The following is a 27,990-nucleotide window of genomic DNA, read 5'->3' as shown; positions in this document are numbered from 1 at the left end:
TTACTGAGTAATATTGTTTAGGCTGCTAGCTGAACCAGTCATTCCATTTTCACTTTTCTGAAGTGTTCTTACAGCACTTGGAACCTGCATCCCAGTATTCAAAGAAAGTCCACCGCACCAAACCTAAGAAAGGACAAAAACAAAGCTTCAGTCAGATTTCAAATCAAATGAAAACTTAAATGATCCTTATATTTCCATTTGAAAGGCAAAATGCCACATAAGTGAACATCATCAAATTCCAAACTGATAACCTTTGTATGTGAACTGAGGGGAAGTGGAAAGGCTAACTCAAGAGTCTTCTAGAACCAAAGAAGTCTTTTAGACTCTCCAAGAGACCAAAGGAAGTCTTTATGACAGCAGAACCCACTGGAGCTGCACACAAGAAAGGGAAGTAAGGGCTGTAGAAATTTAGAGACTAAATTGGATTAATCTAGGCAAAAGACATTATCATTATTGACGCTAATGTTCACAACCAAGAGAAGTGCACAAAGAGTCAACTTCTTTACCCCAATTACTGCTTTAAATTTTGATAATGAGGTGTGGTCTGACACTATAGGAATTTAACACCCCTCTGTTAACAGAGTAATTCCATGAGTTTCTTCCCTAGCTTGTTAACAATAAGAACTCTTTTATAATTCTTTAAGGTTGTCAGAGAAAAATGCAAATGGCAATATCCAGATACACTTGCCATATTCTATTATCATAAATGTGAATGAGTTTATGAAACATAAAACTGCTTCACTTGTGAACAGAGCAGCTGTCATTCAGTAAACTATAACTTATTTGGAATAGAGTCAAGAGAATTAAAATGTGAAAATATGAATCATTTAAACTATCATCAACTGCCATTTATGTAGCAGACATAAGCATAAATCGAGGGAGAGTCTAGAAATTTTTTAAGTATTCCCAACTTCAACTATATCCTAAAGTATTAAATATTTACTAAGTAACTATAGTATAGTTACAAAGAATTTGCTGACCTGTGAAATGTATAACTATATAATTAACAGTCTAAAATATTAATGACAGAAGATAATGATAACTCTTAAAATACAAAAACAATACAAAAACATGGGACTTCCCGGGTGGTCCAGTGGTTAGGACTCTGTGCTTCCAGTGCAGGGGGCACAGGTTCGATCCCTGGTCGGGGAACTAAGATCCCACATGCCACATGGCATGGCCAAAAAACAAAAAAACAATATGGCACAAATGAACCTATCTACGAAACAGGAATAGACTCACAGACATAAAGAATAGACTTGTGGTTGCTGTTCTTTATGTATGAGGGATGGGGGGTAGGGGAGGGATGGACTGGGAGTTTTGGGTTAGTAGATGCAAACTATTATATATAGAATGGATAAACAACAAGATCCTACTGTATAGCACAGGGAACTATATTCAGTATCCTGGGATAAGCCATAATGGAAAATAATATTAAAAAGAATGTATAGGGGAATTCCCTGACAATCCAACGGTTAGGATTCGGCGTTTTCACTGCCGAAGCCTGGGTTCAATCCCTGGTTGGTGAACTAAGATCCCGCAAGCTGTGTGGCCAAAAAAAAAAGAATGTATATATGTGTATACCTGACTCATTTTGCTGTACAGCAGAAATTAATACAACATTGTAAGTCAACTATACTTCAATAAAAAATAAATTTAAAAATATAAAAGCAACTGATTACAAAACTACTATCTTATTTTATTGAAAATTATTTGATTTAAAAAATATTTACTCAAAATATCTAGCACAAAGGTGGAAGGGAAAATCAGTGGAGAAAGGTTAGTCTTTTTCAGTAAGTGGCACTGGAACATGTGGACATTCATATGCAAAAAGGGATAGGGAGGGTGGGAGGGAGACACAAGAGGGAGGAGATATGGGGATATATGTATATGTATAGCTGATTCACTTTGTTATAAAGCACAAACTAACACACCATTGTAAAGCAATTATACTCCAATAAAGACGTTTAAAAAAAATAGATCTCAAACCATACTCTATACCATATATAAAAGTTAACTCAAAATGGATCCCAGACCTAAATGTAAAACCTAAAATTATAAAACTACAAGGAGAAAACAAAAGAAAATATCTTTGTGGCCTTGAGTTGGGCAAAGCATGATCCACAAAAGAAAAAAAATCGATAAACTAGACTTAATCAAAAGGAAAAACTTCTCTTTGAAATGTCAAGAAAATGGAAAAAAATCAGAGACTGGAAGAAAATATTTGCAAAACTTTTATTTGATAAAGGATTTATCCAGAATACATAAAGATATCTTAAAACTCACTAATAAGAAAACAAGTAACCCCATTGTAAAAAATGGGCAAAAGATTTTAAGATACTTCACCAAAGAAATTATACAAATGGCAAATAAGCACATGAAAAAGCATCTTATGACATTCACTAATGCAATTATTGTTTCATCATTTGGAATGAAAAAACAACGAATAAACACACTACCTACTTTCCTGAAATAGACTCAAATTAAACATGAAATCTACGCTTTTAAAAAGAAATATCTGAGACTTAGGGGAAAAATAACTTTGAATTCCACATGGTAAAAATATTGTCCTTGAGTGACCAATTTGGAAAAACAGACAAAAATAAATCATGTGCAGAGGTTAAAAAGAAAATAACCTTTCCAATATCCCTAAGTATTGTACTACAAACAATAACTTTATTCACTAATCATTTTTACTTTTTAAGGGAAATCTAGGAGTCTTGGTTATTAGCGTTCTTTTAAACTTATTTGATGACTTTAGGGTATCTAGGGTAAATAATCATTATCAATTGTGAGATTTAAAGGTACTGTATTTTAAACCCACATATAACCTAAATACTTTATCCTTACAGTTTAGGAGTTACAGTTGGGGGTGATTGTGGAAGAACACACATATAAACATTCCACCAAGTCTGCAATGGAAATATACCATCCTAATCTGTAGAAGCAGCCCCCAAATTAAGGAAAGTTCTAGCCAGAATAATGATGATCTTAACTGGATTGCAGAACTCCCCACAGTGGCATAATCTTATAGGGAAATGCAACAGATAAAGGAATTAGGAGAAGCAGTAATATTTCCTTAATAAAAATATAAATTCAAAACCAAGTTTCGTTCTGTGTGGAGAATCATAACTTTTTCTGAAATTGAGTAGTCCTGAAATTATATACGTGCATACAGACATACATATATTCAGTCTACCACACATAGATAATCATCTAATATTTTACAAAGATTGTACTGCAGTGGAAAAAGGATGATCTGAGTAAATGGTCCTGGAATAAGCAGCTATCCATATGGAATTAAAGAATATATTTCAACCCTAACATCATACCAAACATATCATTTCTATATTGTACTTGTATTGTAAATGCAGGCTATGTCTAAATGTATAAGGAAAATTTTGCTTTTAGAAGAAAACACAGTATTTTCATGACCTTGGGAGTGAATAAAAATTTTTTAGACTGAACACAAAAAGTGCTAACCATAAATGAAAAAACTGATAAACTGAGCAACATTAAAATTAACAACTTTTGTTCATCAAAAGACACCAATAAGAGAGGGGAAAGGAAAGCCAGAGTGGAAAAGATAACTGCAATACATATATCTGGCAAAAGACTCAGACTATAGAAATAACTCCAAAACAATCAGTAAGAAAGAGGAAGAAAATCCAACAGAAATACAGGCAAAAGACTTGAGCAAGCATTTCACAAAAGAATATATCCAAACAGTCAATAAACATATTAAAAGGTGTTCAACAGCACTAATCACCAAGGAAATGCACATGAAAACCACAATGTAATATATCATACCCATTAGAAGGATAAAAATTTTTAAAAAGACAATACCAAGTGTTGCTAAAGATGTGGAGGAATTCAAACTCTCACATACTGCTGGTGATAAATTAGTATAACCAACGTCTTTGGAAAACTCTACTACAGTTGATTACACACATACCATATGATCTAGCAACCTCAATCCTAATTATATACCCATTGGAAATACATATACATATCTACCAAAAGACATTAACAAGAATATTTATAGAAGTTCTATTTGTAAATGTCTCCAATGGGAAACCACCCCAGTATCCAACTAAATTAGAATGGGTAAATAAATTATGATATAGTCATATAATGGAAAACTATACATATACATACAATAGAAAACTATGTGAACTACCACCACATAGAAAAACATGGATAAATCTCACAAACATAATATTGAGCCAAAAAGATACTGTATGATTCCATTTACACAAAGTTGCAAAGAAGGCAAATGAATTTATGGTACTAAAACTCAAGACAGTAACCACTTTGGAGGAGGGCCGTTAGGGGCTGGAAATGGGCACAATGCTCCGTTTCTTGACCTAGATGCTGGTTACAAAAATGAGTGCGGTCCTATGAATATTGATCAAACTACACACTTATGATTTGCAGGCTTTTGTGTCTTAACACTTATTTCAATAAAATATACCAAAAATATACAGACAAACACAGATTTGGGAGAGGTGGACTGGGGAAAGGGAGAGGAATATAAAGAAAAAATAAGATATTGTGCTTCCCCAAATATACAGCATAGACTGTTCTCCTTAAAGTTGCCAAACCAAATAAAATATAAATTACGTACTAACCATGAAACCAGGTAGTACTGGCTGAGTAAATTTTGTCTTAAAGGAATACAACAACTGTTTTGAGTTTGCATCATAGAAAGAAAGTTGACCTAAAAGGAAGGAGAAAAAAAAATCTGATTTATTATTGAAAAAAATTATAATATCTAATTAAGACTAACATAAAATCATGCATAAAAGTAATAACCAAATGCACATTTTGGCATTAATTTTTTTGACTTAGTAATTCTCACTTGCAAATCAGTAGTAAACATGCTTAAGAAAAAGCCCAAATCCAGTTTTCTTTCCCTGGCTTTCAAGATCTCCATAGTGCTTGCATAATCTGGCACTATTCTACTTACTCAACTATGGACTATTTATTTTATCATTATTTAACAAATGGCTTCCTTAGCCCAGTAAAAGCCATGGTTATTTCTTCCTCATTTTTATTATATAAGCAGCCTTTCCACCCAAATCCTATCACCATTTAAGGTTTACTCTATGAAACTTTGTCTTCTAACTACTTGAAGCCATGCTTATACCTGAGTTTCTGAAATCATGGTATAGTTATCACTGCTTCAGCTTTGTTAATTGTTAAAATCTCCTCACAGTCCGTCTTTCAACAATGATCATGCAACTAAATCACTCTTTCTGACAACCTAACTGTCCAACCTGATGGCATCCTCACAACTGTTATCACTTCTTCAAACTCTTCTCTCATCACTATTCTCTTGGTTTGTTTCCTAATCCTGAAGATATCTTCTGTCTCTTTTTCTCCTATTCTAAATGTAGATGCTTAAAGCCAGAAACAGGGGCATCAACAGTGGGTAGACTCCCAGGGAGGAAACAGATCACCTCATTGCTCTTTCAAACCCAACTTTCTAGATGCTTCTCACTTAACCTCTCTGAGCCTCAGTTTCCTCATCTGTTACATGAGATTAATAATTCTGACCTTTTAGGACAGTTATAAGGATTAAGTGAGAACAATATGCAAAAGGGCTTAAATCCATACCCAACATGTAATATGGACAACTATTTCTATTAGTGGGAACTCTTAGTGATGCTATCAAAATAGTCATATGTTAATTAAAAAAAAATAAATGTAGATGCTTGTCCAGGCTCTTTCTCTCTACAATGCTCCCACTGCTGCCACTAAACAAGGAGAAGGAGAGAAAAGAAACTAACATTTATGCCTACTATTAAAGAACTGGGTGATTTATACACATTACCTCAAAATATCAAGCAACCTATACATGGTCACAAAGTTAGTACACAGCAGAGCAATAATGCTTAACTGTTCTGTGCAATATTCACTGGCCATTCGTGATGCCATTTCTAATATTTAGCTTCAGCTAATAATGCCACATGGCTGTCCTGCTGGCATCTCATCTTTCCCCAGGACTCTATGCTCTCTATCCTGTTGATGATACTATCACCCTGTTGATCACACTGGATGGAAACTCAGTCATCTTCAGTTCTTCTTTGTCTCTCCCTCCAATCCATATTTAGTTATCATGTCCTATGAATTCTACTTTCACACCATCAAATTCATTCTTCTTGATTCCTCACTGCTCAGATCCATCTTACCACTAATCACTCAACAAATACTTATTAAGGGCTCACTGTGTGAAGCACTTGCCAGGCAACAAGGACATAATACTTAACAAAACAGACATGGTCCTGTCAATATTGCTTAAAGACCACTTCCTTGAAAAGTCTCCCCCATCAATGTTTGCAGTCTCTTCTACATTTAACCATTTACTCTCTAATATGTCTAAAACTATATTACAATCATATGACTACAGTTTTCTAAAATGAACAGAAGCCCCCCCCACCAACTACTAAAAAAAGACTAGCCTATTATTATTTTTCAAGGCCCTCAGAATCTGATCCCATCCTACATTACAATTTCTTTCTATACCCTATGCTCTAGGTTAACAATTATACTTCTTACTACTATCTTTAAGGAACCATCAAGTATGGGAAAAGAGAAGGTAAGCAAACGCTATCTTGGTAGTTGAAAAAGAAAAGAAAAATGTATGCTAATACATTTACTAGTTATCCTGAGGAAAATATTTATCTGATTCAAAAGGAGTAAATAAAAAAGATGCAGCAAAACTGACATGTCATCACTATCACTAAAAATAAATCAAACCAAAATCAATTTGTTTACTTTTTTGTTTGAGTAACCAGGTTGATGCCTCATGGAATCATCTGGACACAATGTTAACTAAAATGGTAAAATTTGGTTTTATTAGCTCTAAATGTCAACTTGGAGAGAAGCATTTAGGGAATTACTTTTGTTCCCTAGTTCAACAGTACCTCATCTTCAAAAGTTTTATAAATATTTAGATGACAGTAGAGAAGATACTTATCAAATACCTAACTCAAAAAGCTTAAAGAAATTTTGCAAAAAAAAACCCCACCAAGTTAATTTTTAGATGATCTTAACAGGAGGGAAAGATGGGCCTAATCTATTAAGATGAAACTTAAGGTGAAATATAATATTCTTCATTTGAGTTATAAACAACAACAACAAAAAAACCCTACACTGACAATATCAGAGAAAAAAAGATAATCTGACAGAACTCCATGGAAAAAGATCTAGTGGATTAGGTGGCTACAAGCTCAATATTGATCTACAGTGCTGTTAAGTCATATTACTAGAAATTATGCTGCCAAATCACTAACCTATGATGGTCAGAAGTTGTGTGTTCTACTTTGAGAACCAATCTTTCAAATATATATAGACATAGCATACAACCACAGGAGATAATAAGGGTTTGGAAAAGTTAAATTATAAAAGGAACAGCTAATGGTATAGGGAATGTACAGCCTGGAAAAACAGGGCAAGAGAAGCAATGTTAGTAGTTTTTAAACAAATAAGGATTATACAGTAAGTCCCTTACATACAAATGAGTTCCATTCTGAGAGTGCGTTTGTAAGTCCAATTTGTTCCTAAATCCAACAAAATTAGCCTAGGTACCAAACTAACACAATTGGCTATATAATACTGTACTGTAACAGGTTTATAATACTTTTCACACAAATAATACATAAAAAACAAACACAAAAATAAAGAAAACATTTAAAATCTTACAGTACAGTACCTTGAAAAGTACAGTTGTACAGTACAACAGCTGGCATACAGGGGCTGGCATCAAGTGAACAGGCAAGAAGCATTACTGACTGGAAGAGGGAGAGGAGGTGGGAGATGGCAGAGTTGAAGGATCGTCAGCAACAGGAGACGGAGGGCGAGCTGCAATTCCACTCAGACCTGACGTGGATGCCACAGGTCCTGGTTCCTTGCTGGATTTAATTCTATCTACCCTCTTGAAAAAACGATCCAGTGATGTCTGGGTAGTAGCTCTTTTTTTCTCATTATAGATGACATGGTAGCACTGGATTGAATTCTGAATGGCTGCTGCAACCTTTGTTTACCATTCTACGTTCCGGTCCTGTGCCTCAAAAACTAACAGTGCCTCCTCAAATAAAGAAAATCCCCTTGCCATTTCCTGCATCATGAATCTCTTCAGTTCTTCAGTTACTTCTTCCTCTTGTCTCTTCGTCCTCTCTCTGGGCCTCCAGTTCCATCAGGTCTTCATTAGTAAGCTCCTCGTGTTGCATAGCAAGGAATTCAATGAAGTCGTCCTCTTGCAGATCTAGTGCCAGCTATTCGTTGAGGGTTACTAAGTTGCTGAAGACCTCTTTGGACTCCTCATCCACCTTCTCAAATCCATGAAAATTGTGAACACACTGTGGGCAAAGCTTCTTCCAAACCTCATTCATGGTGATGGCCATAACCTCACGCCAAGCAAAGTCCGTATTTTTTATGACCTTGTAGATGTTACAGTCCTTCCAAAATTGCTGCAAGGTTGTTCCTGATCCGTCACTCGCCTTTACTGCCTGATGAAAAGTGTGATGTAAATAATATTTCTTGAAAGTTGGTATAACTCCCTGGTCCATAGGTTGGATGATAAACATAGTATTTGGTGGCAGATGCACTACTTTGAGGTTGGGATGAAAGTTGTCCATGAATAGGGGGTGGCCCAGAGCACTCTCAAGCAGCAAAAGAATGTTGAATGGGATGTCCTTTGCCAAGCAATATTGCTCTACCTCCGGGATAAAGTGGTGGGAAAACCAGTCCTGGAAAATGGTCTGTGTAAGTCAGGCTTTGGGGTTGCTCTTCCAGAAAACAGGAAGAGAGCCCTTGGCTATGTGTTTAAGGGTTCTTGGGTTCTCTCAATGACAAAACTAAGAGAGGCTGCAGCTTCATATCGCCAGAAGCATTGCCTCCAAACAACAGAGTTAGCCTATTCTTTGCTGCTTTATAGCCTGACATCACCTTTTCCTCCTTACTGATGTAACTTCAGTCTGGCATCCTCTTCCAGTACAGTCCTGTCTCATCCACATTAAAAACCTGCTTGGGGGCTTCCCTGGTGGCGCAGTGGTAGAGAGTCTGCCTGCCGATGCAGGGGACACAGGTTCGTGCCCCGGTCCGGGAAGATCCTACACGCCGCGGAGTGGCTGGTCCCGTGAGCCATGGCCATGGGCCTGCGTGTCCGGAGCCTGTGCTCCGCAATGGTAAAGGCCACAGCAGTCAGAGGCCCACGTACCACAAAAAAAAAAAAAAAAAAAAAAAAAAAAACCTGCTTGGGTAAATACATGCCTTCATCAATAATTTCTCAAAGCATTTCAGGAAATTCCTGAGCAGCTACCATATCTGCACTTGCTGCCTCGCCACTTACTTCTACGTTGTGAAGGTTGGCTCTAGCCTTGAACCGATAAAACCAGCCATGGCTGGCATTAAAAGGTGTGCCCTCTGATTCTTCGCCATGTTTCTTCTTCAAGTCTTCATAAAGGCTTTTAGCTTTCTCTTGAATCAGCATTAAGCTAAGCAGGACTCAGCGCTGATGCTGATCCTGCATCCACACACTGAGAAGTTTCTCCATCTCCTCTATCACTTTTCTATGCTTTTTCAATATTATTGTCGACATCTTTGGCACAGCCGACTTCACATGTCCGATCTTGTCCTTGTTCTTTAGAATTGTGCTGATGGTTGAACGATTCGTGTTATAAGAACGAGCGATGTCTACCATCTTTTCACCTTGCTCCACTCTCTCAATTATTTTCACTTTTGTTTCCATCCTTATCGCTTGGCTCTTCTTAGTAGTACCAGCTACATCACCGCTGCTTTTAGGCTTGCTTCCTGACATCCTGGGCTTGAAATAAGATACTGTACTACTGTACCCTATACAGTACTGTACAGTAGAGTACACAAAAGCACAACCACTTGTAGAGGATGTATACACGTGACAATGTACGCTAGACACTTGAACTAACTTACATGATTGGACATGCGAACGCACATTCACATTTTTGAGAGTTCACAACTTGAAGGTTCATAGGTAGGGGACTTACTGTAATGTAAGTATGAATTAGGGAACATAATTCTGTGTTTCTTCAGATGACAAAATTTAAGAGCAACAGTCTCAGAAGTTACTGAGAAGACAAAGTGAGTTGATTTAAGAAAAACCTTCTAACCAAGTGTTATCCTACAGCGAAACAGGCTGCCTTCTAAGACAATTAGCTTCACATAGAAAAGTTCCAGCATAGGAGTGGCAACTACTTGCAGATATAATGTAATAAGGATTTTATACTATGTGGCAAATGGATTGGGTAATTTCTAAGGTCTATTCCAACTCAAAAAATCTGACTCTACCACTCTTAACAAGCAATAAAACAAGGTAAAGGAGGAATTAAAACGGGCATAAGAAATTTTAAGGCTCAAGACTAAAATTAGCAAAATCTTTTTTTCAAACTTACTTAGTATATTATAGATGAGTGCTTTTTCAGGCCTGCAAGCAGACATCGTGTGCCCTTTCAGTCAATTACAGAGCTGAAATTATGTTTGTGATCAAATCCTAGAAGGTCAAAATACCCTTACCACAATACTAATGAAAATTCTGTAGAGATGATTACTAATGAAAAGTACTAAAATACAAGCAACGATGATGAAATAACTTAGGAGAAAATCAGTAAACTTACCCCCATCAAAATCACAAAATACACCTATTCTTTCAGGAACAGTAACATCCAAGGCTTTGACTTTATTATTATGCTTTGCTGAAAATGTGTTTTGTAGCCAGTTGTTGACATGGATACACCAACTAGTGTTTGTCTTTCCTAATTGGTCAAATTTCCCCAAAGTCTTGTATGCTACTCCCACACTGTAGGATTTACAATCCTTCTGGGCCTTGACCTCCCAGTAATGTTGTCCACTTTCAATAGCAGTGTCTCCTACAAAAGATCAGAAGGTAAATTTGACTCTTACCTCTTCCTTATGAGTCACAGAGTTTTACCTATATCTTGTCCCACAAAATGGCACAAAAAATCTGATTCAGGAGAAAAATCATGCTAACACACAGACACTAAGTGCAGAGTATCTACTATAATGACTTGTACATTTACTGTTAGCTTTTCTGAATATAAAAGGCTTCTTTTATATTCTTTTCTTCCTTACTATCCCCTCAAGAGTTATAAATGTGGAGCACTATGTAAACTGAAGCAGAATTTAAAACATATAAATAAAAAGACAATTTGAAAACCCACCAAAGTAATTAAGCTTCAAGAGGGAGAAACTTTGGCAACGATTCATTCAATACACAGGCAGCCACTCCACCGCTGAGTGGAAAGTCCACCAATGTGACTATGATGCCTTTAATCTGAGATAATGAAGAACTATTATGTTTATCCTACCCAGCACTGTATATGATTCCCCAGTAAAACGATCTCTGCTGCCTCTTACTGCTGGTGGCCTGGAGCCTATGGATGTCCGTTTAGGGGATGGTGTACCACTTCTAGATAAACAGGAACAAAAAGAAAAACAAATATTCTATGTTGCACATGTTTCACAAACTAAAATTATAAATCAAGAAATGAACCTTTCTAAAGATTTCTAATCACACTGCACAAATAGTAACATTTAATTTTATTTGAATTATTTATTATTAAACATATTTGTCAATTATAACACTTAAATGTAAGAAGTCATCAACATAAAGCATGCTAAAAACACTAATACCATGCAGACTGAGCAAGGCTTGTACAAAGAACATACATTTGAAATATGAGACAATACAAAAAGGGAAAAAAAGAACTCAAGGGAAAAAAAAAGAACTCAAGAAAGATAATGGATTATAGCTTACATTTCTTGCAGTTAAATTTAAATGAAAAGCAAGTCTTATTTTGGTAGGAGAAATGCTTTATAATACTTGTTATTATCCTGTGCATGGATTTGGGTAATTGCTATTTTTCTTTTTAAGACTTATTATAATCAAAACTAAATAATCGGGCTTCCCTGGTGGCGCAGTGGTTGAGAGTCCGCCTGCCGATGCAGGGGACGTGGGTTCGTGCCCGGGTCCGGGAAGATCCCACATGCCGTGGAGCGGCTAGGCCCGTGAGCCATGGCAGCTGAGCCTGCGCGTCCGGAGCCTATGCTCTGCAGTGGGAGAGGCCACGACAGTGAGAGGCCCACGTACCGCAAAAAACAAACAAACAAACAAAAAAAACCTAAATAACCTTTTTTACAAGCAGTAGGTATTGGGTTAGCCAAAAGGTTCGTGCAGCATTTTTCCGTAAGATGGCTCTACTAGCGCTTAGTTGTCTTTAACTTCATTCGAAACAGTTTTGTTAGACTATATTGTGACAGCTATCGTATCAGTGTGCATTTTTAAAAAAACTTATCAAAATCGGTGAATTTTTGTGTAGTCATTTTAATACTGAAGATGGAAGAAAAAAAGCAACATTTTCAGCATATTATGCCTTATTATTTCAAGAAAGATAAAAACGCAACTGAAATGCAAAAAAAGATTTGTGCAGTGTATGGAGAAGGTGCTGTGACTGATCAAACGTGTCAAAAGTCGTTTGCAAAGTTTCATGCTGGAGATTTCTCACTGGATAACGTGCCACGGTTGGGTAGGCCAGTTGAAGTTGATAGCAATCAAATCGAGACATTAATTGAGAACAATCAATGACATGGGAGGTAGCCGAAATACTCAAAATATCCAAATCAAGCACTGAAAATCATTTGCATGAGTTCAGTTATGTTAATCGCTTTGATATTTGGGTTCCACATAAGTTAAGTGAAAAAAACCTTCTTGACCATATTTCTGCGTGCGATTCTCTAGTGAAACATAATGATAATGCTTCGTTTTTAAAACAAATTGTGACGAGCAATTAAAAGTGGATACTCTTCAATAATGTGGAAGGGAAGAGATCATGGGGCAAGTGAAATGAACCACCACCAACCACACCACAGGCCAGTCTTCATCCAAAGAGGGTGATGTGTATATTGTGGGATTGGAAGGGAGTTCTCTATGATGAGCTCCTTCCAGAAAACCAAACGATTAATTCCAACAAGTACTGCTCCCAGTTAGACCAACTGAAAGCAGCACTCGATGAAAAGTGTCCGGAATTAGTCAACAGAAAAATGCATAATCTTCCATAAGTATAACGCAAGACTAAATGTTTCTTTGACGATCAGGCAAAAACTGCTACAGCTTGGCTGGGAAGTTGATTCATTCGCCGTATTTACCAGACACTGCACCTTTGGATTTCCATTTATTTCGGTCTTTACAAAATTCTCTTAATGGAAAAAATGTCAATTCCCTGGAAGACTGTAAAAGGCACCTGGAACAGTTCTTTGCTCAAAAAGATAAAAAGTTTTGGGAAGATGGAATTATGACATTGCCTGAAAAATGGCAGAAGGTAGTGGAACAAAATGGTGAATACATTGTTCAATAAAGTTCTGGGTGACAATGAAAAATAGGTATTTTACTTTTACTTAAATACTGAAAGAAATTTTTGGCCAACCCGATATTTTTGTTCTGTATCTTTTCTTCTTAAAAAGAAAAATAGCAATTACCCAAATCCAGGCACAGGATAATATCAAGTATTATAAAGCATTTCTTCTACTAAAATGGACAAGATGCAACCTGACCTCCCTTTATCAAATTATATGATACGGTAAACTGGACAGTATTCAGGCCTCTCACTAACTCCCCAAAACTCAAAATAGATCAAATCCCAAAGATGTTTAAAAAAATAACATTTCAATTATATCAAGTCACTGCATTCATAAAACAAAAAAATTTATAACTTACCAGTAGTAAAGAAATAAAGGGAAAGCATGGCAAAAAGAAAAACAGATGTAACTACTAAGAATGGCAGCTTAAATTTCAGAGAAAAATTAAATAAGGAGATGTCTTCCTTCGCAGCATTCTAGACTTCCAACCCTAAGTACATTTTTGCAAGAAATACAACAGCTGTTATTGTCTTAAAGCAGCGGTCCCCAACCTTTCTGGCATCAGGGACCGGTTTCGTGGAAGACAATTTTTCCATGGACTGGGGGAGGGATGGTTCAGGTGGTAAGGCGAGCGATGGGGAGCGGCAGATGAAGCTTCGCTTGTTCACCTGCTGCTTACCTCCTGCCGTGCGCCCCTCCTCCCAAGACGACGTTATCAGTCACGGCCAGGCCCGGGGCTTGGGGACCCCCTGTCTTAAAGCAAACATGATCCCATCCTTTAAAGACACCTCAGTCACTCAACTATCTGAATTAAGGCTCTTTGTTACCTCTACTCTGGATTGTTTTACCAGCTTCCCAGATGATCTCTCTGCTACCCAATTCATTTGTTCACTGTTATGAGATAAACCTGATTCTCCTACTTTAAAATCTTCAAGCACTTTCTTACTGCCTACAAACGACTTAGCTTGGCTTTTCAGGTTATTCTTGATCTGGGCCCACTGTGCTTTTCCAGCCTTCTCACCTCTGGAGAGCACTATCCAGCTAAATATAGTCACTCAAATGTTCCTTAAACTCAGGCAATCTGCTTCAGTGCCTTTTCCTTTCCTTGCTCCTTCTCTCACTGCAAGTCCAAATGCTACACATTCTTCCACTTATTTGAGAACCAACCTAAATACCATTTCACTAATGAAGGTTTCCGAGATCCTACCAGGCTAAATAACTTTTCTGAAGAGTCCAGCTCCAGGCCAAAATCCTATGTATGATCTTTCAGGCCCAACAAGAAGCAATTATAAATGCTTGCCTTCTCTATCCCTGACTTGGTGCAGAGCTAGTTCACTGCAGTTTCTAGAGGCAGCTGCAATACCCCCTGCAACCCCAAGCTCATATGCATGTCTGCATTCCTAGATTGGGCGCCTGTATTCAGAGGCCCCCTTACAGCAGGGGACCCCCAGCTGAGACCCTTTCCAGCTGCCTCTTCAGAGACCTCCTTAAAGAGGGCAGGGGTCAGGGAGCAGTCCGAAGACATTTTTCTCCACTCTGCCTCAATACTTTTCTACTCCAAACCTTTCCCCCTCTCATTTCCTTGGCCTCAGGTCCATAAAACAATAGGAGAAGCCTTTTGTTTGGGCCTTCCTGGGCAGTGAGATGATCCTCAGATAGTCACCATCTGCCATCTGCTCTCGTTTACCTAACCCTCACCCTGAGCCATTCTGTTGTGAAAAGTGGAACCCTGGGGGGAGCTAACACCCTTTCCTTTGTGGCCTCTTGCTTACACTATCACAGTAAGTGCATGAAGTCTTGATTGTTACTTTCAGTTTGGCTTATTGTCCTAACTGACCACTTCAACATGTGGCAGCTCAGGAACTCTTTCTTCCTCTAAACTCCCTGATTCACACATACTATTATACATAATCTCTATCTTGTATTATTGTTATTTATATAGAGAGATATATCTCATCTACATAAGTTAGGGCAAATTCCTTGAAGGCAGGGACAGTGTTTATCCCTATAAACTCCAAAATATCCAGCTGACATCCTGCAGTGAACAAATATTTATGGAAAGAATAAATGTATGTAACATTCCAGAAGTAGCCTACATAATAAAATACTCTTAAAAGGAGGGAAGAGAGAAAGAGAAATAACATGATGAAATTCTACATATAAGTAGTCTAAAAATCTCCAAATGACCCAATGAAACTTCACTGATTCTATTAAATCCAGCAGCACTTTACAATTTATAATATACTAACTATGAAATCATTTTCACCAATAATAAGCAACTAAACTAGAAAAAAGAAAAGATAATTTTGAAAAGAGAACACATTCTGGTTTCTGGGAAAGATATGGGGTATCTTCAAATTAGCACATTAGTACTTGTGCAATTTGAAGTGATTCATCTTTCTGGCACTGTCCTAATAACTTCAGTAATGACCTTTATTTTTTTATCCTTGATGCTTCTGAAACTGCATGATTATTGTAAAACATAGGACACTTCAAACCTGCCTCATGTCAAATATATATAAATGCAAAGCTGTAATGTTAGATATATTGAATACAGCACAACAAGAAAGGTGCCAAGTATAAGTAAATGCAGAAAAAAATCAGATAAAGGAAAATAATTCAAGGAAGACTTAAAGCAGAGCTTATTGTTTTGTTATCGTATACAACATAATCCAAATAATATACAGCACATTATAATGCTGTAAATTCAAAACATAAGCCACCAATACAGACAGTCTACACAGACCAATATTTTAGCTTATGAAGGCTGCTGCAATGGCTTCTGCTTATTGGTTAAAGAAAAATGAAAGTTATTCAGCCAAGCTAGATATACTAAGTCCTAGAATTATACAGACATAGATCATCACCTTGTATGTTTCTTCAGTGAAGTAACATGGGCACTGTCAGATAAAAATAGGCAACTGTTAAGAGACTGCTTTACAACTTAAATTTAACAGTTTATATTAAAATTAGATCAAAAGCCTGCTGAGGAATTTCTTTTGATTCACTGTTTAACTCACAGTGATTACCTTATTTTAGTTTGAGCAAAATTTATCTCTGTTTAAAGAGGCCCCCATACTTTGAGACTATCTAATTAAGTCCTACAATAACAAAAGGTCCCAAGCCTGCCTCTTTGTTCATAAGGCTGCTGATCAGGGGCTAGACACTGGGACTGTACATGGTAATAGCTGTCATTCACTGCAGACCTTCGGGTAAGACAGGTGATCTATAAGTCTAAAATTCAGGAACTATTGCTAGGAATTTCTCTCTAAGCAGTTCAAACTGCTGTAGATGTAACTTTAAAGAAATGGAATACTGAAATAAAAGGTGTAAGTAAGAAGAGGATTAGGAAAGAAACTAAAAAAAAGTAATGAAAAATGTTAATGACAAATTCAAGTACTGAAAATATTATATTCTTCACTTTGGTGTTACTAATAAGAATTTTTTTTAACATCTTTATTGGAGTATAATTGCTTTACAAAGGTGTGTTAGTTTCTACTTTATAACAAAGTGAATCAGCTATACATATACATATATCCCCATATCTCCTCCCTCTTGCGTCTCCCTCCCACCCTCCGTATCCCACCCCTCTAGGTGGTCACAAAGCACCAAGCTGATCTCCCTGTGCTATGCAGCTGCTTCCCACTAGTTAGCTATTTGACATTTGGTAGTGTATATATGTCCATGCCACTCTCTCACTTCGTCCCAGCTTACCCTTCCCAAGAATTTCATTTTAAGTTATTGTCAAGTAAGAATCAATGTACAAGCATTTTATTCAGATAACAGATTTAATAAACTAGCTTACCTGCCCTTGTTCTCTTTTCCTTTAATTTTGCTGTCTTGACCTTTTCCTCCAGTCGGATCCCACTCTACACAGGTATCTTCAACTCTCAGGTTCAAATGGGAGGATGAGTTATCCAAACTGAAGTTAAGTGCTAACCAAAACAATATTTCAATTTTTTTTTAATGTAGCATATCTCTAATTTCTGAGGCACAACCATCATCACATTGTTTTCCTACTCAATGGATTTAACACTGTATATATAGAATAAAGTTCCAATTCCTAATCCTAAAATTTAAAGTCTACAACGATAAAGCCGTAATCTACAAATTCCTACTCTATTTCCCATTATTCTCCTCTATATATCTATCCAGTACTCCAACCAAATACAACGTACTTTCATGGCCACTGGTCTTTCTGCTATTCCTTCTGCTGAAATCAATAGTCTCAATTTCCTATTATTAGAGCATCAGCTGATTGTTATGGCTAAATAGGAAGAGGAGCTGGTAGAATTAAGGATGAGGAGAAAGTGATGTGGTGTAAAAAATTATAGAACCTGGCACACACACATTTTCTCTTATGCTCTAACACTTAATAATTTCATACTTAAACTCTTAGTAGTTTCAAAATAAGGCAAGTACAGAGAAACAGGCCATGATGGCAGAAGCAAGGGAACTAACCCAGCTGATAGAGCTAAAGATGATATACATGGCAAAGAACAGACTGGGGAGAGGGGTTATTACTTAAATGAAATCAAATTTTAAAAATCCAAAACAAAACTATGCTTTTCAAATTATTTGGTATCGGGGGAACTATCTGTACTATTCACAAGACTTACTCAGAACTGCTAATTTAGGAAATCAGTGTAACAGTATTACCTTCTCCCTTTGGATACTGAGGGTTAATCATTGAAATGTATTGATTCACAGCTGAGTAATGCACAGTCCTTCCTATTTAATATGCAATTTCTAGAAACTGAGTCTGAAGCAAGGTATTATCTACTACTTAGCTACCAATAAATCTGCTTATTAGTTATACTTCCCTCCAAAAGTTGAAATTTCTGGTAAGTACTCACTGAAGAAATATTCCTTTACAATACCCCATTTCACTTAAGGATAATACGTGATTTAGCTAAGGTTTCAGTATGTCTGTGAAATATACATCATCAAACAACAAAATATTCATATAGAGAGCCTAGTGCTTACCTAGTGAATCAAGAATCCTTTTATACTCTACTGTTTCGTAAAGAGCACTTTAATTTTACCTATGCATCTGACCCATTGCTCAGTGTATTTTAAATATTCTAAATACAAATCTACTGACCATAACCACTTTTAGAAAATGTCATACTAAAGGCAAAAAAGTTAATAGCTTTCAAAATCTGCATGTAAACAGATAAGAGCTTACTGAAAGACGAAATAATGCAGCTTTTCAGTAAAAATGGAAACAGAATTCCTCAACAGGTGGGTTACTAAAAAGTTAGGATTAATCAAAACTGAGACCCTGTATTACCAAGAATGAACTGCCTTACGAAAACAGGGTTAACCTCTATGTTAGTTATTAGTTAATACATGTGAGGGCATCTGCATTTTTGAGAGAAAGAAAAATTGGATATAACTCTAAGGTGCCATCGCTCTCAGCTGCCTGTTAAAATCCTAAGGGAAGAAACAAATCTTAAAGCTATCCCCTGTGTTTGATGATGGAGAGATGAGTAGAGTCAAGGGTGGCAAAAACAGGTATCACCCCCAAGCCGCTTGAGACCAAATTTATCAAATACCACAGCACCCAAACAGAAAAGCATGGGTTCCAGTCCCAGGGGTGCAACCTTTTATCTCTTCTTTTTTGGACACTGTCCCTTTATGGGGCCTCAACTAAATCACAGAGGCTCTCTAAGGTAAGAGGGATAATATCATGCAGTTTAAAAGCAAATAAAAGACTGGCCTCAAAAGTGAGGTCTCAAATTTTAGTCCTGTCTCTCATATAAGCCCTGTAATATAGCCAGATATTAGCTTCCATATCTTTAAAAGTGTGAAAACAAAGTACCAAAAAAATTAGAACACAGACACAGATATGTTTCATGTGTTTAGTTTGTGTTGGTGGCTGCTTTCTAGGCACTGTAAAATTATATCATAGACACTAACATTTGAGGCTAGAAAGTAATTGGTGATTAATATCACATCATTTACCTTTACAAGGAAGTAAGGGATAATGTACTTTAAAAATTCTGGTCATAAGAAATGTTATTTATCACTTTTGACAATTCCAATAACAGAAGAAATAGAGTCACATACAACTGGAGAGACAGATATTAACAATGTTCACTATTTTCCACACCAAGCACCACAAGTGGCAGGATATGAAGCTTCGGTGGCCTCAACTATTAAATCTCCATCTCTCTCCCTTTCCCTCCAGTTCTTTGCTCATATACTTATTTCTACTGGTTGGTCAAAAAGGGCTGCAACAAGTCAAAAAATTAGTAAACAACTGTTTAACAAAGCATTTAAAAAATCTGACTTTTCTCTGGAGCTCCTGTTGTCATTAGTGGCCACTCCAGTGGTATGGAATAACACTAGAAAACCTGTGACCCATAGTTTCTTAAGAGATAATTTTACTCTGAGTCTCCCAGAAGGTCCCAGAAGATTCAGTGGGCCGCAGCGTTTAGTATCAGTCTAACCTAACCCCAGGGGGTTTACCCCGCAGAGAGAACTGCTCAAAAGGACTAGAATCAACTTAGCCTTTCCCTACAAACCCTAAGACCAAGAATTTGACCGGTAAAATCTAGACATTGCTAACAGGAGCAGACAGCCCAGCTCCAAGGAAGCTACAAGCCAGTTATTCATTTTCCTGAATCTATGGAATTTGAATGGAAATGTACAATTCACCACATTTAGGCCCAAGTTTGGTCACTAAACATAAAAAGTAAATGAGAAGGAACAAAAGAAATAAAAAACATATAATATTCTTGAGGGAGGATATTAATAATAACGCAATTTTACCTGACAAGGGCTAAAATCAGTTCAAGTTATGTAGGAAGGATTATCTGCCTGTAAATATGACTATTAGTGAAATGGTAAAGATCTCTAAAGAAACCACAGTATCATCTCAGTTTGTTAACAAGTAATTCTAAGTAATTGCATTTCTTGGCTAAGTTATCTGTAGTTCTCAAATAAAAACATTTGCTAATCCAAATTACTTCGACTTAGTTTTGTTTCTTTTAATCTTTCTGATGCAAACATATTCTTATGAGTTTGTCTTGTCAATAACTTATGAACCTCATATCTTGTTTTATTCTAATATGATATTTTTATATCAGCCTCCAAATCATATCAAACTTCTGGCATTCAAACCCTATTTAAATGCTGTATGAACTAGAGGTCAGTGGAACACTCTAAGGCCCAACTATCTAACAACAATGTGTAGAATCTGATTCTGGAAGAAAACTGAGTCAATTATCACCTCACAACTGGAAAGACCTCTAGCATTGTGGCCTTCAAATTGGTAAATACCTGAAAAATCTTCTGTGTTTAAATATGTTATTCTACAATAAATCCAAACTGTTCTCAGAGACTAGAAGCACTTACATTCCAGGCCCACAATAAGGGCTGGCACAGAACTTGTAAATCGATTCTTATTCACAACTTTCCAAGCTAGTTCTAGGAAAAGACTTTAACTTCACTTTCTTCACCTGCAAAATGGATATCAATAATATCTATTTTACTGATCTCTCAAGATGGTTTCAATGATCAAATGAAGACTTGTGAGCTTTGTAAACATTAATAAACTATATAAATGTTAATTTCTACAATAAGATTTTAGAAAACAAAAAGAACCTGAACTAAACTGAATACGTACTTCCCCATTACTGAGTCACAATCCATTCTCTGGGAAAACTCTGGGCAAACTTCAATCATGCGAATGTATTTATACTAGACTGAAATTTGTAAAGTAAGTATGCATGAGAGAACATCATCAGTCTATTTTACCCATCTGAATACCATGGTAAAAGAAAAACTAATGAAACCACTACTGTAGTCCTAATTTTCCCATCTTAAAATTCCTCCTGCTGAGAATTCCTTTGCGGGGGGGTGGCGGGGGAAGGGAGGGATCAAGGTGGGGAAGGAAGGCAACTACACATGAAATGTTTCCTGTCACAAAGTCTGGAATAATTACTGATGTCAAGTTCTGTTTCATGCCGTACAAGTAGCTACTGATCTTACCTTTGGTCTCTAGAGTCACTGGATCAGAATACTCTCCAGCCACAGCCTTGTTACAAGCCCGCACTCTGAAGTTCATATACTTTGAATCAAACTTTAGGCCTGAAAAAAATGAAAAATGGCTTTCAGATATGAAAAGTAAAGGAATCTACTCCAAAAGTATGAGTATGAACCTTCAAACAGACATTTTTCCCTCCCTGGAACTATCTTTTTACTCAGGGAGGGTACAAATTTATGTTAAAAGGGTGATAATGCCTGAAATAAGAGAAATCATGATTTATCTATTATTTTCTTCAAAATAAATTATACAGTTTATCACTGGGCTTTTTGAACCTAGCAATAAAAAGATACTCTCAAGCCTCATTATAAGTAAGGTTTCATTCATGGAGAGACACTACAGTTTAAAATAACATATTCAATTTCTGGAAAGTAGACACTATAGAATTTTTATATTTATGACACATTGTTTCATACGTGAAAAATGAATTTAAAGAGAAAGTGAAGCATAAGGATTAATAGCAAAACTTTGAAGTCAGTCAGGTCTAGATTAAAATCTCAATCCAAAAATTACTAGCTATGGGACCTTCAACAACTTGACGGAGCCACAGTTTTGTATCTGTTAAAATAGAAAAGAGAAGACCAACCTCTTCACCATAAAGACTAAATGAGATGTATTGTACTGATTAAATGAGATGGAGTGTGTAACACACTTCAGCCCAGCTCCTGACAAATGGTAAGTGCTCAGTAATGGTAACGTTACTAATGTTACTGCTCACATAAAACAAATATTGAACAACCCAGGCAACATTTGGCCATTTCAAATACCCAAAGTCCCCTATACATGGAGATATGTTTTTAAAGACTATCAAAAGGCCAACACACAAATTTCTAATACCAAGTCACAGCTTAACTTTAAGTATTATCGTGAAGGTTAACTTTAAGTACTATCGTGAAGGTTATCAAAAATGGGTAAAGGCAAGTCTTTACAGTATCACTGAAATGCGGGGCAGTGTATACATCTAGAAAATTGGCAGCTTTTTTTATTGTTAGAAAACCAAGGTAAAAATAAAATGTCACTCTGAAATACAGTTTCCAGAACATCCCTTCATGTTTGTTTTAAATACACTGTTTTACCAGATTGCAAATATCCAGAAGTAATTAAAATGAAGGTTTTCTTGATATTTTAAGAGAAATTCATTTCCATAATAAATATACAAAAAGGCAGTTTGGCTAAAGAAACTTAATAACTTCATCTTTTAATGTAATTCAAAATATTTTTCACAATTACATCTATCTTCCAAGAATGAGATTCATGAAATGCAGTCATCTTACCTGATAGTGTATATTCAGTGCCCTTAATATTATCAATTATCTCCCAGCATCGCTCATCCTTTACACGTGGAAGTCCATCAAAATTAGTTTTCCTATATTCCAGTATAAAATGATCAATCTTATTATCTTCTTCTGGCATTCTCCAAGCTACCGTTACAGAATTGTCAGCCACCAAACACTCTACTGGATCTATCTCTGGAGCTTTGGGGACTGAAGAAAAAAAAAAAAGCTCATTTCTCACTATAGTACTAATCCAGTATTTATGTTTGTCATTCAAATTATGCTTTTCATGTCGCTTTTAAACTGTTCAATTGAATCAGGCTAAGAGAAGGGATACCTTATAAATGCAAAATAACCATTTTTCATAGCTCTGTTTTAAAATTCATATTTCAAAGTTTTTCATAGACTTATTCAAAGTATAGTAAAACCCTAGTTAGCAAAAAGCAATTCAAACATGCTAAGAATAAACAATCAAGAATGATTTGTTACTTCTCAACACGTTTTTAATCTGCTATTTCAAACAGCTGGAGAATATAAATTAAATCACTATTGACAAAATAAAATAACTTGCTTTGAATCCAAAGATTAAAATAATTCAAGGTATTTTCAATGTGTTTAAAAAACCTAGTTTATAAAATAACTGTAATTTCTCAACACTGAACAAAAATGAACTCCGCAACCCCACAAAATATTTAAGAATTTTTAAATGTTTCTCCAAAGAGTTCTATGATTCATTAAAACAAACTGAGGTAAATGAATCACAATTAACATGAATGAACATTAATCAATTTCTTTTCCATGAAAGAGGTTTTCCATAGCTCCTCAACATTAACAGATGTTCCATTTAAATAGCAGGCTAACTGGAGAATGTGGTCCTCCAATGATACAGATGTGTCTGAAATGTGTGAAACTGTGCAAGTATTGTATTTAAACCTTTTGTTGCTAAAAAAAAGTTTAAAAAGATTTACTCCAAGTATGTAAGGTTGGTTCAACATTCTAAACTAGTTAATGTAAACTATCACATCAGTAGAAGAAAAATCAGATGATCAGAAGAAAAATTACATGATCATATCAATAGATGGAGAAAAAAATATTTTACAAAATCCAACATTCACTCATGACAAAAGCTCTCAGTAAACTAGGGAACTTTACTTGATAAAGAACATCTACAAAAAAACCTAAAGTTAACATTAATGTTGAGAAAGTAGATACTTTTTCCCTAAGGCAATGACATCCCCTCTCTCCACTCCTACTCAACACTGTACTGGAAGTTCTAGCTAAATGCTATTAAGACAAGGAAAAGAAGTAAAACAAATACAAATTAGGAAGGAAGAAATAAAACTGTCTTTATTTGCTGATGACATGATTGTCTATGTAGAAAATCTCAAAGAATCAACAGAAAAATTCCTGGAACTAACAAGCTTATAGCAAGGCTGCAGGATACAAGGGATGAACAGGGCAGAGTACAAGGGAATTTTAGGGCAGTGAAACTATTCTGTATGATAAGGTAGTGGGGGATACATGACATGATACATTTATCAAAAGCCACAGAACTGTATAACACAGAGTGAACCCTAATGTAAACTGTGGACTTTAGCTAATAATAATTTATCAATTACTACAAAAGTACTACACTAATGCAAGACATTAATAACCGTGGAAACTGTATGTAGGGGAGGAGGGGAAGTATATGGTAACTCTCTGTATTACCTGTTCAATTTTCCATAAACCTAAACTTGTTCTAAAAAACAAAGTATTAATTTTTTTAAAAACTATAACAATAAGAAAAAGGAATTCTATACATGAAAATTCAAAGCAATGTGAGACCTAACAAATAACAAAGTAAACCAAATATCTTAGATACAATAATCAAGACCAAGATGAAAGGAATTTGATACACATTTTAAATCTTCAAGCCTAACTAGTAAGAAAGGGAGGAAAGGAGAGAGGTGGAACAATTGATCTCCATTAGCTATAGTCTTCAAAGTTGAACTACTGCACGTATGTAATTGTACAATAAATACTTGGAATCTGATATATCTTATCAGTAAGACAACAGACAAAGAAATATTTATCATTTCTCATTATGATTAATTTCCTTCATCTGTCTGCAGGGGTTTCGTCCCTATAATACATTACAGTTAGTCTCTTGTTACTGGAATATAAGCAATACAGACCACTATTCATTGCTATGGGAAGAGATACAGGCATTCATAAATTTAATATGCTGTGCAGTGCCTACATGTGAGGAAATGTAATGGTCTATGGCATGTAGTAATTTTATAGTTTTGCTGAGTTAAAACCTGTACTGAATGTCCCAAGAGGCTTGTATACAGAGAGAATCACTTAATTTGTAAGTGGATCCAGCTAACTCCCCACTATCTGTCTCCCAAATTCAGCTACCATTCCAGTAAGAATGTACTGGCAAGAAGATTCTTCTTTCTTGTGAATAATGGCCCCAGAAGAAAGCAAACTTGGGAGGGAAAAAGAAAATTTAGATAATTTAAGAGCGGTATGTCAAATATTCTGTAATAACCTATATGGGAAAAGAATCTGAAAAAATGGATATATGCGTATGGGTAACTGAATCACTTTGCTTTACACCTGAAACTAACACAACACTGTAAATCAACCATACTCCAATATAAAATAAAAATTAAATTAAAAAAAAAGAGTGGTAGGTCAAATTAAGAGTGACTTGGATCTGATATGTAGGAAGTTCAACCAATATTCTAAACAGAAGTAAGAGAAGAGTTTCAACAAATGTGGGATAAAAGTTCAGGGGAAGATGAATGTTCGTAAATTTGTAATATAAAAATATTAGGAAAGGCAGAACTCTCTTTAGAAATGAGAATGGAAAGCAATTCACAGCAACTTCCATAAAGCAACAGTTAAATTGTGTGGACACTGGTGTAAGAATTCTGCTAATGTTTTTCTCTGCATGTGAATGTAAAAGGACAACTGACATCAACACTGCCACAAACATGTTTCTCTTCTTGGCTGCAGAGGCTCAGAAAGGATATAAACTCTAAGTTTCAATGTATAAATAACGGCTTAGAGCAGAAGGAGATGACTGTAATTATTATCATCCATCATCATCACTTATAATTTTCAGACTCAGATAAGTCCAAAACTCATTACTATACATAATTCAGCATAGAGTTGATTTTTGCAGTGTTTACAGAAGGAATTATTAAGGGATGAAGGTATTCATTTTTAAGTTAATCTGATTGGATCTTATAGGAAATCTTTATGCTACAGCAGAATGCAAAAAATTAGTAATATGAATTCACCTTTAACAACCTATTATACCTTCCTTCAGGATGAAACTCCTCCACAAAAGGATTTCTTGCTTTTCATTATACCTCATTCCTTCAGACTGTCTTAACAGTTTGCAAAAGAGGAAATCCTAACTGTGCATGCAATCTACTTGACTGTACAGCAGACATGGCCTTGGTTTGTTAAGCCATCACTGAAAATCCAAGAGAAGGAAAGTAACGGTGAGAAGACTTCTTTTTTAGTAGTTTTTTTTTAAATCAAACTACTAGTACTCATGTGTATATTCACAATCTACCACTCCTGACTCTCCTTCTGAATTGAGTAGTAGTGTGAATGAAAATATAACGGTTAGGAATTCTGAAAGGCCAATTTACAGATAGGTATCCACTGACAAGTATGTATACTTCCTTCCTCTACAACTATGATTTCTTCTCTCATCTTTTCCTTCTCTAAACTCCTCTAGAACTTCTGATCTATACCACACAAGTTAATACTTCACTTGTACTATGATTACTAGTTCCATTATAGTTTCATGACTACTAACTTTGTCTTTCCAATCATATTCTAAAGTCCTGGACCAAATCTTCAGAGAAGAAAAGAATGGTTTCATATGATCAACATTCTCTACTCAAAAACAGCTAACCTCCAAAAACCATAAACCTGTAAGTAAAACACTTCGCTTTCAAGAGATTTCCTGATCCCCCAGATCACCAAGTCCAAATTGTTTTAGCTATCAACTTAACCACATGACTTGATGTTAGTAAAAAGAGAATAATAACCGAAAGGTCCTTAACTGGCTCTTTCACACCTGTGGACAATAACTTGGGACTCAATTTCAAATGGTTCTGACTGCTGGAATACCCTCACACTAATACTCTAATAAACCAATGTTAACACATTATTACTGGAAATAAAATTCCATCTGAACCAGCAGCAACCACCACAATAATGGTAATAATAACCGTTAACATTCACTGCGTGTTAACTATGTGCCTGGTACTATTTCAAGTGCTTTAGAGGTCTCAATTCACTTAATCCTTATAAAAACCCCAAAAGGATAACATCACATTTTAAAGATGAAGAAAATGAGGGAGAGTTAAATAACTTGTTAAGGCTACACAGCAAGTAAGCGGTAGCCAGGATGCAAATCTAGAAGTCTGGCCCCACGACTCACTGTGAACCACCATGGCATATTGCTTCTCTCTGCCAAACTAGCAACAAAAGGTATCCCTTTCTGGGATTCTTAAAATGGAATCTTTACTATCAGTAAAATAATTCTCTAAAAATAAAGACTAGCAAATTCAGTTATTCCTTAGCTGAATGAAGAAAAAAAAATCACACTATACTTCCTTAATATTTACATTCTAATGTTCATTACAGAAAAATCTTGAAGGAAAAAAAAGGTTTTATAAATAACTTTATATGTAATATATGTACTAACTTACCTGGCAAAAACTTCAAAGTTTGCAATATCTGTCTTTCCTGAGAAAAATCCACCATTAAATGAGTCATGTTGTCACTGACCTTTGGTTTCAAAGAAAGGCGAAAAGCTGAAGCCATTGTCACTCTACAGAAAACACAAACATAAACATTCTTTTAAAAATAAAAGAATGGGAAGTATCATATCATTTTTAACTTATAAAATGAACAGATAGAACTTACTTCACTCTAGTGATTTCAGAAGCTATTAACAAAGGTAACAAACCTAAATAGAAATTTGCTTTTAGATCTTTTGAAAATTAACTTAATAAAAAACTGTAAAATGTTTTTAAATTTAAAGACATTTAAGATAACCTTTAAAGAACTTTCCTCCAGCCAGTTTTATAAAATTGCATAAAATTACAAATAACTCAAGAGACAAATATCCAAGATAAATCATCTTTAACAGACCCAACAGTCATCTGAACCTCTGTACACTCAATCTGATTTCCTGATGCCAGCCTCACTCCTTTTCATATGCCAAATAATGAA

General features: G+C 35.8%; 1 protein-coding gene across 1 annotated transcript; it reads right to left on the bottom strand.

Annotated features, from left to right (window-relative positions):
* On the bottom strand, window positions 1-27,579 carry FSD1L (fibronectin type III and SPRY domain containing 1 like; the record flags this gene model as incomplete). Its single annotated transcript, XM_079705931.1, has 8 exons — window positions 1-123; window positions 4,632-4,720; window positions 10,656-10,907; window positions 11,367-11,467; window positions 17,219-17,348; window positions 21,412-21,510; window positions 22,741-22,950; window positions 27,465-27,579. The coding sequence occupies 8 exons, from the start codon at window positions 27,577-27,579 to the stop codon at window positions 1-3; spliced, it is 1,119 nt and encodes a 372-aa protein (XP_079562057.1).
* Window positions 27,580-27,990: the final 411 nt, after the last annotated feature.

The sequence above is a fragment of the Hyperoodon ampullatus genome (genome assembly GCF_949752795.1).
Source record: "Hyperoodon ampullatus genome assembly, chromosome: 6".
NCBI lineage: Eukaryota > Metazoa > Chordata > Mammalia > Artiodactyla > Ziphiidae > Hyperoodon > Hyperoodon ampullatus.
The sequence above is the reverse complement of the archived record's forward strand: the minus strand, read 5'-3'. Positions and strand labels throughout refer to the sequence as shown.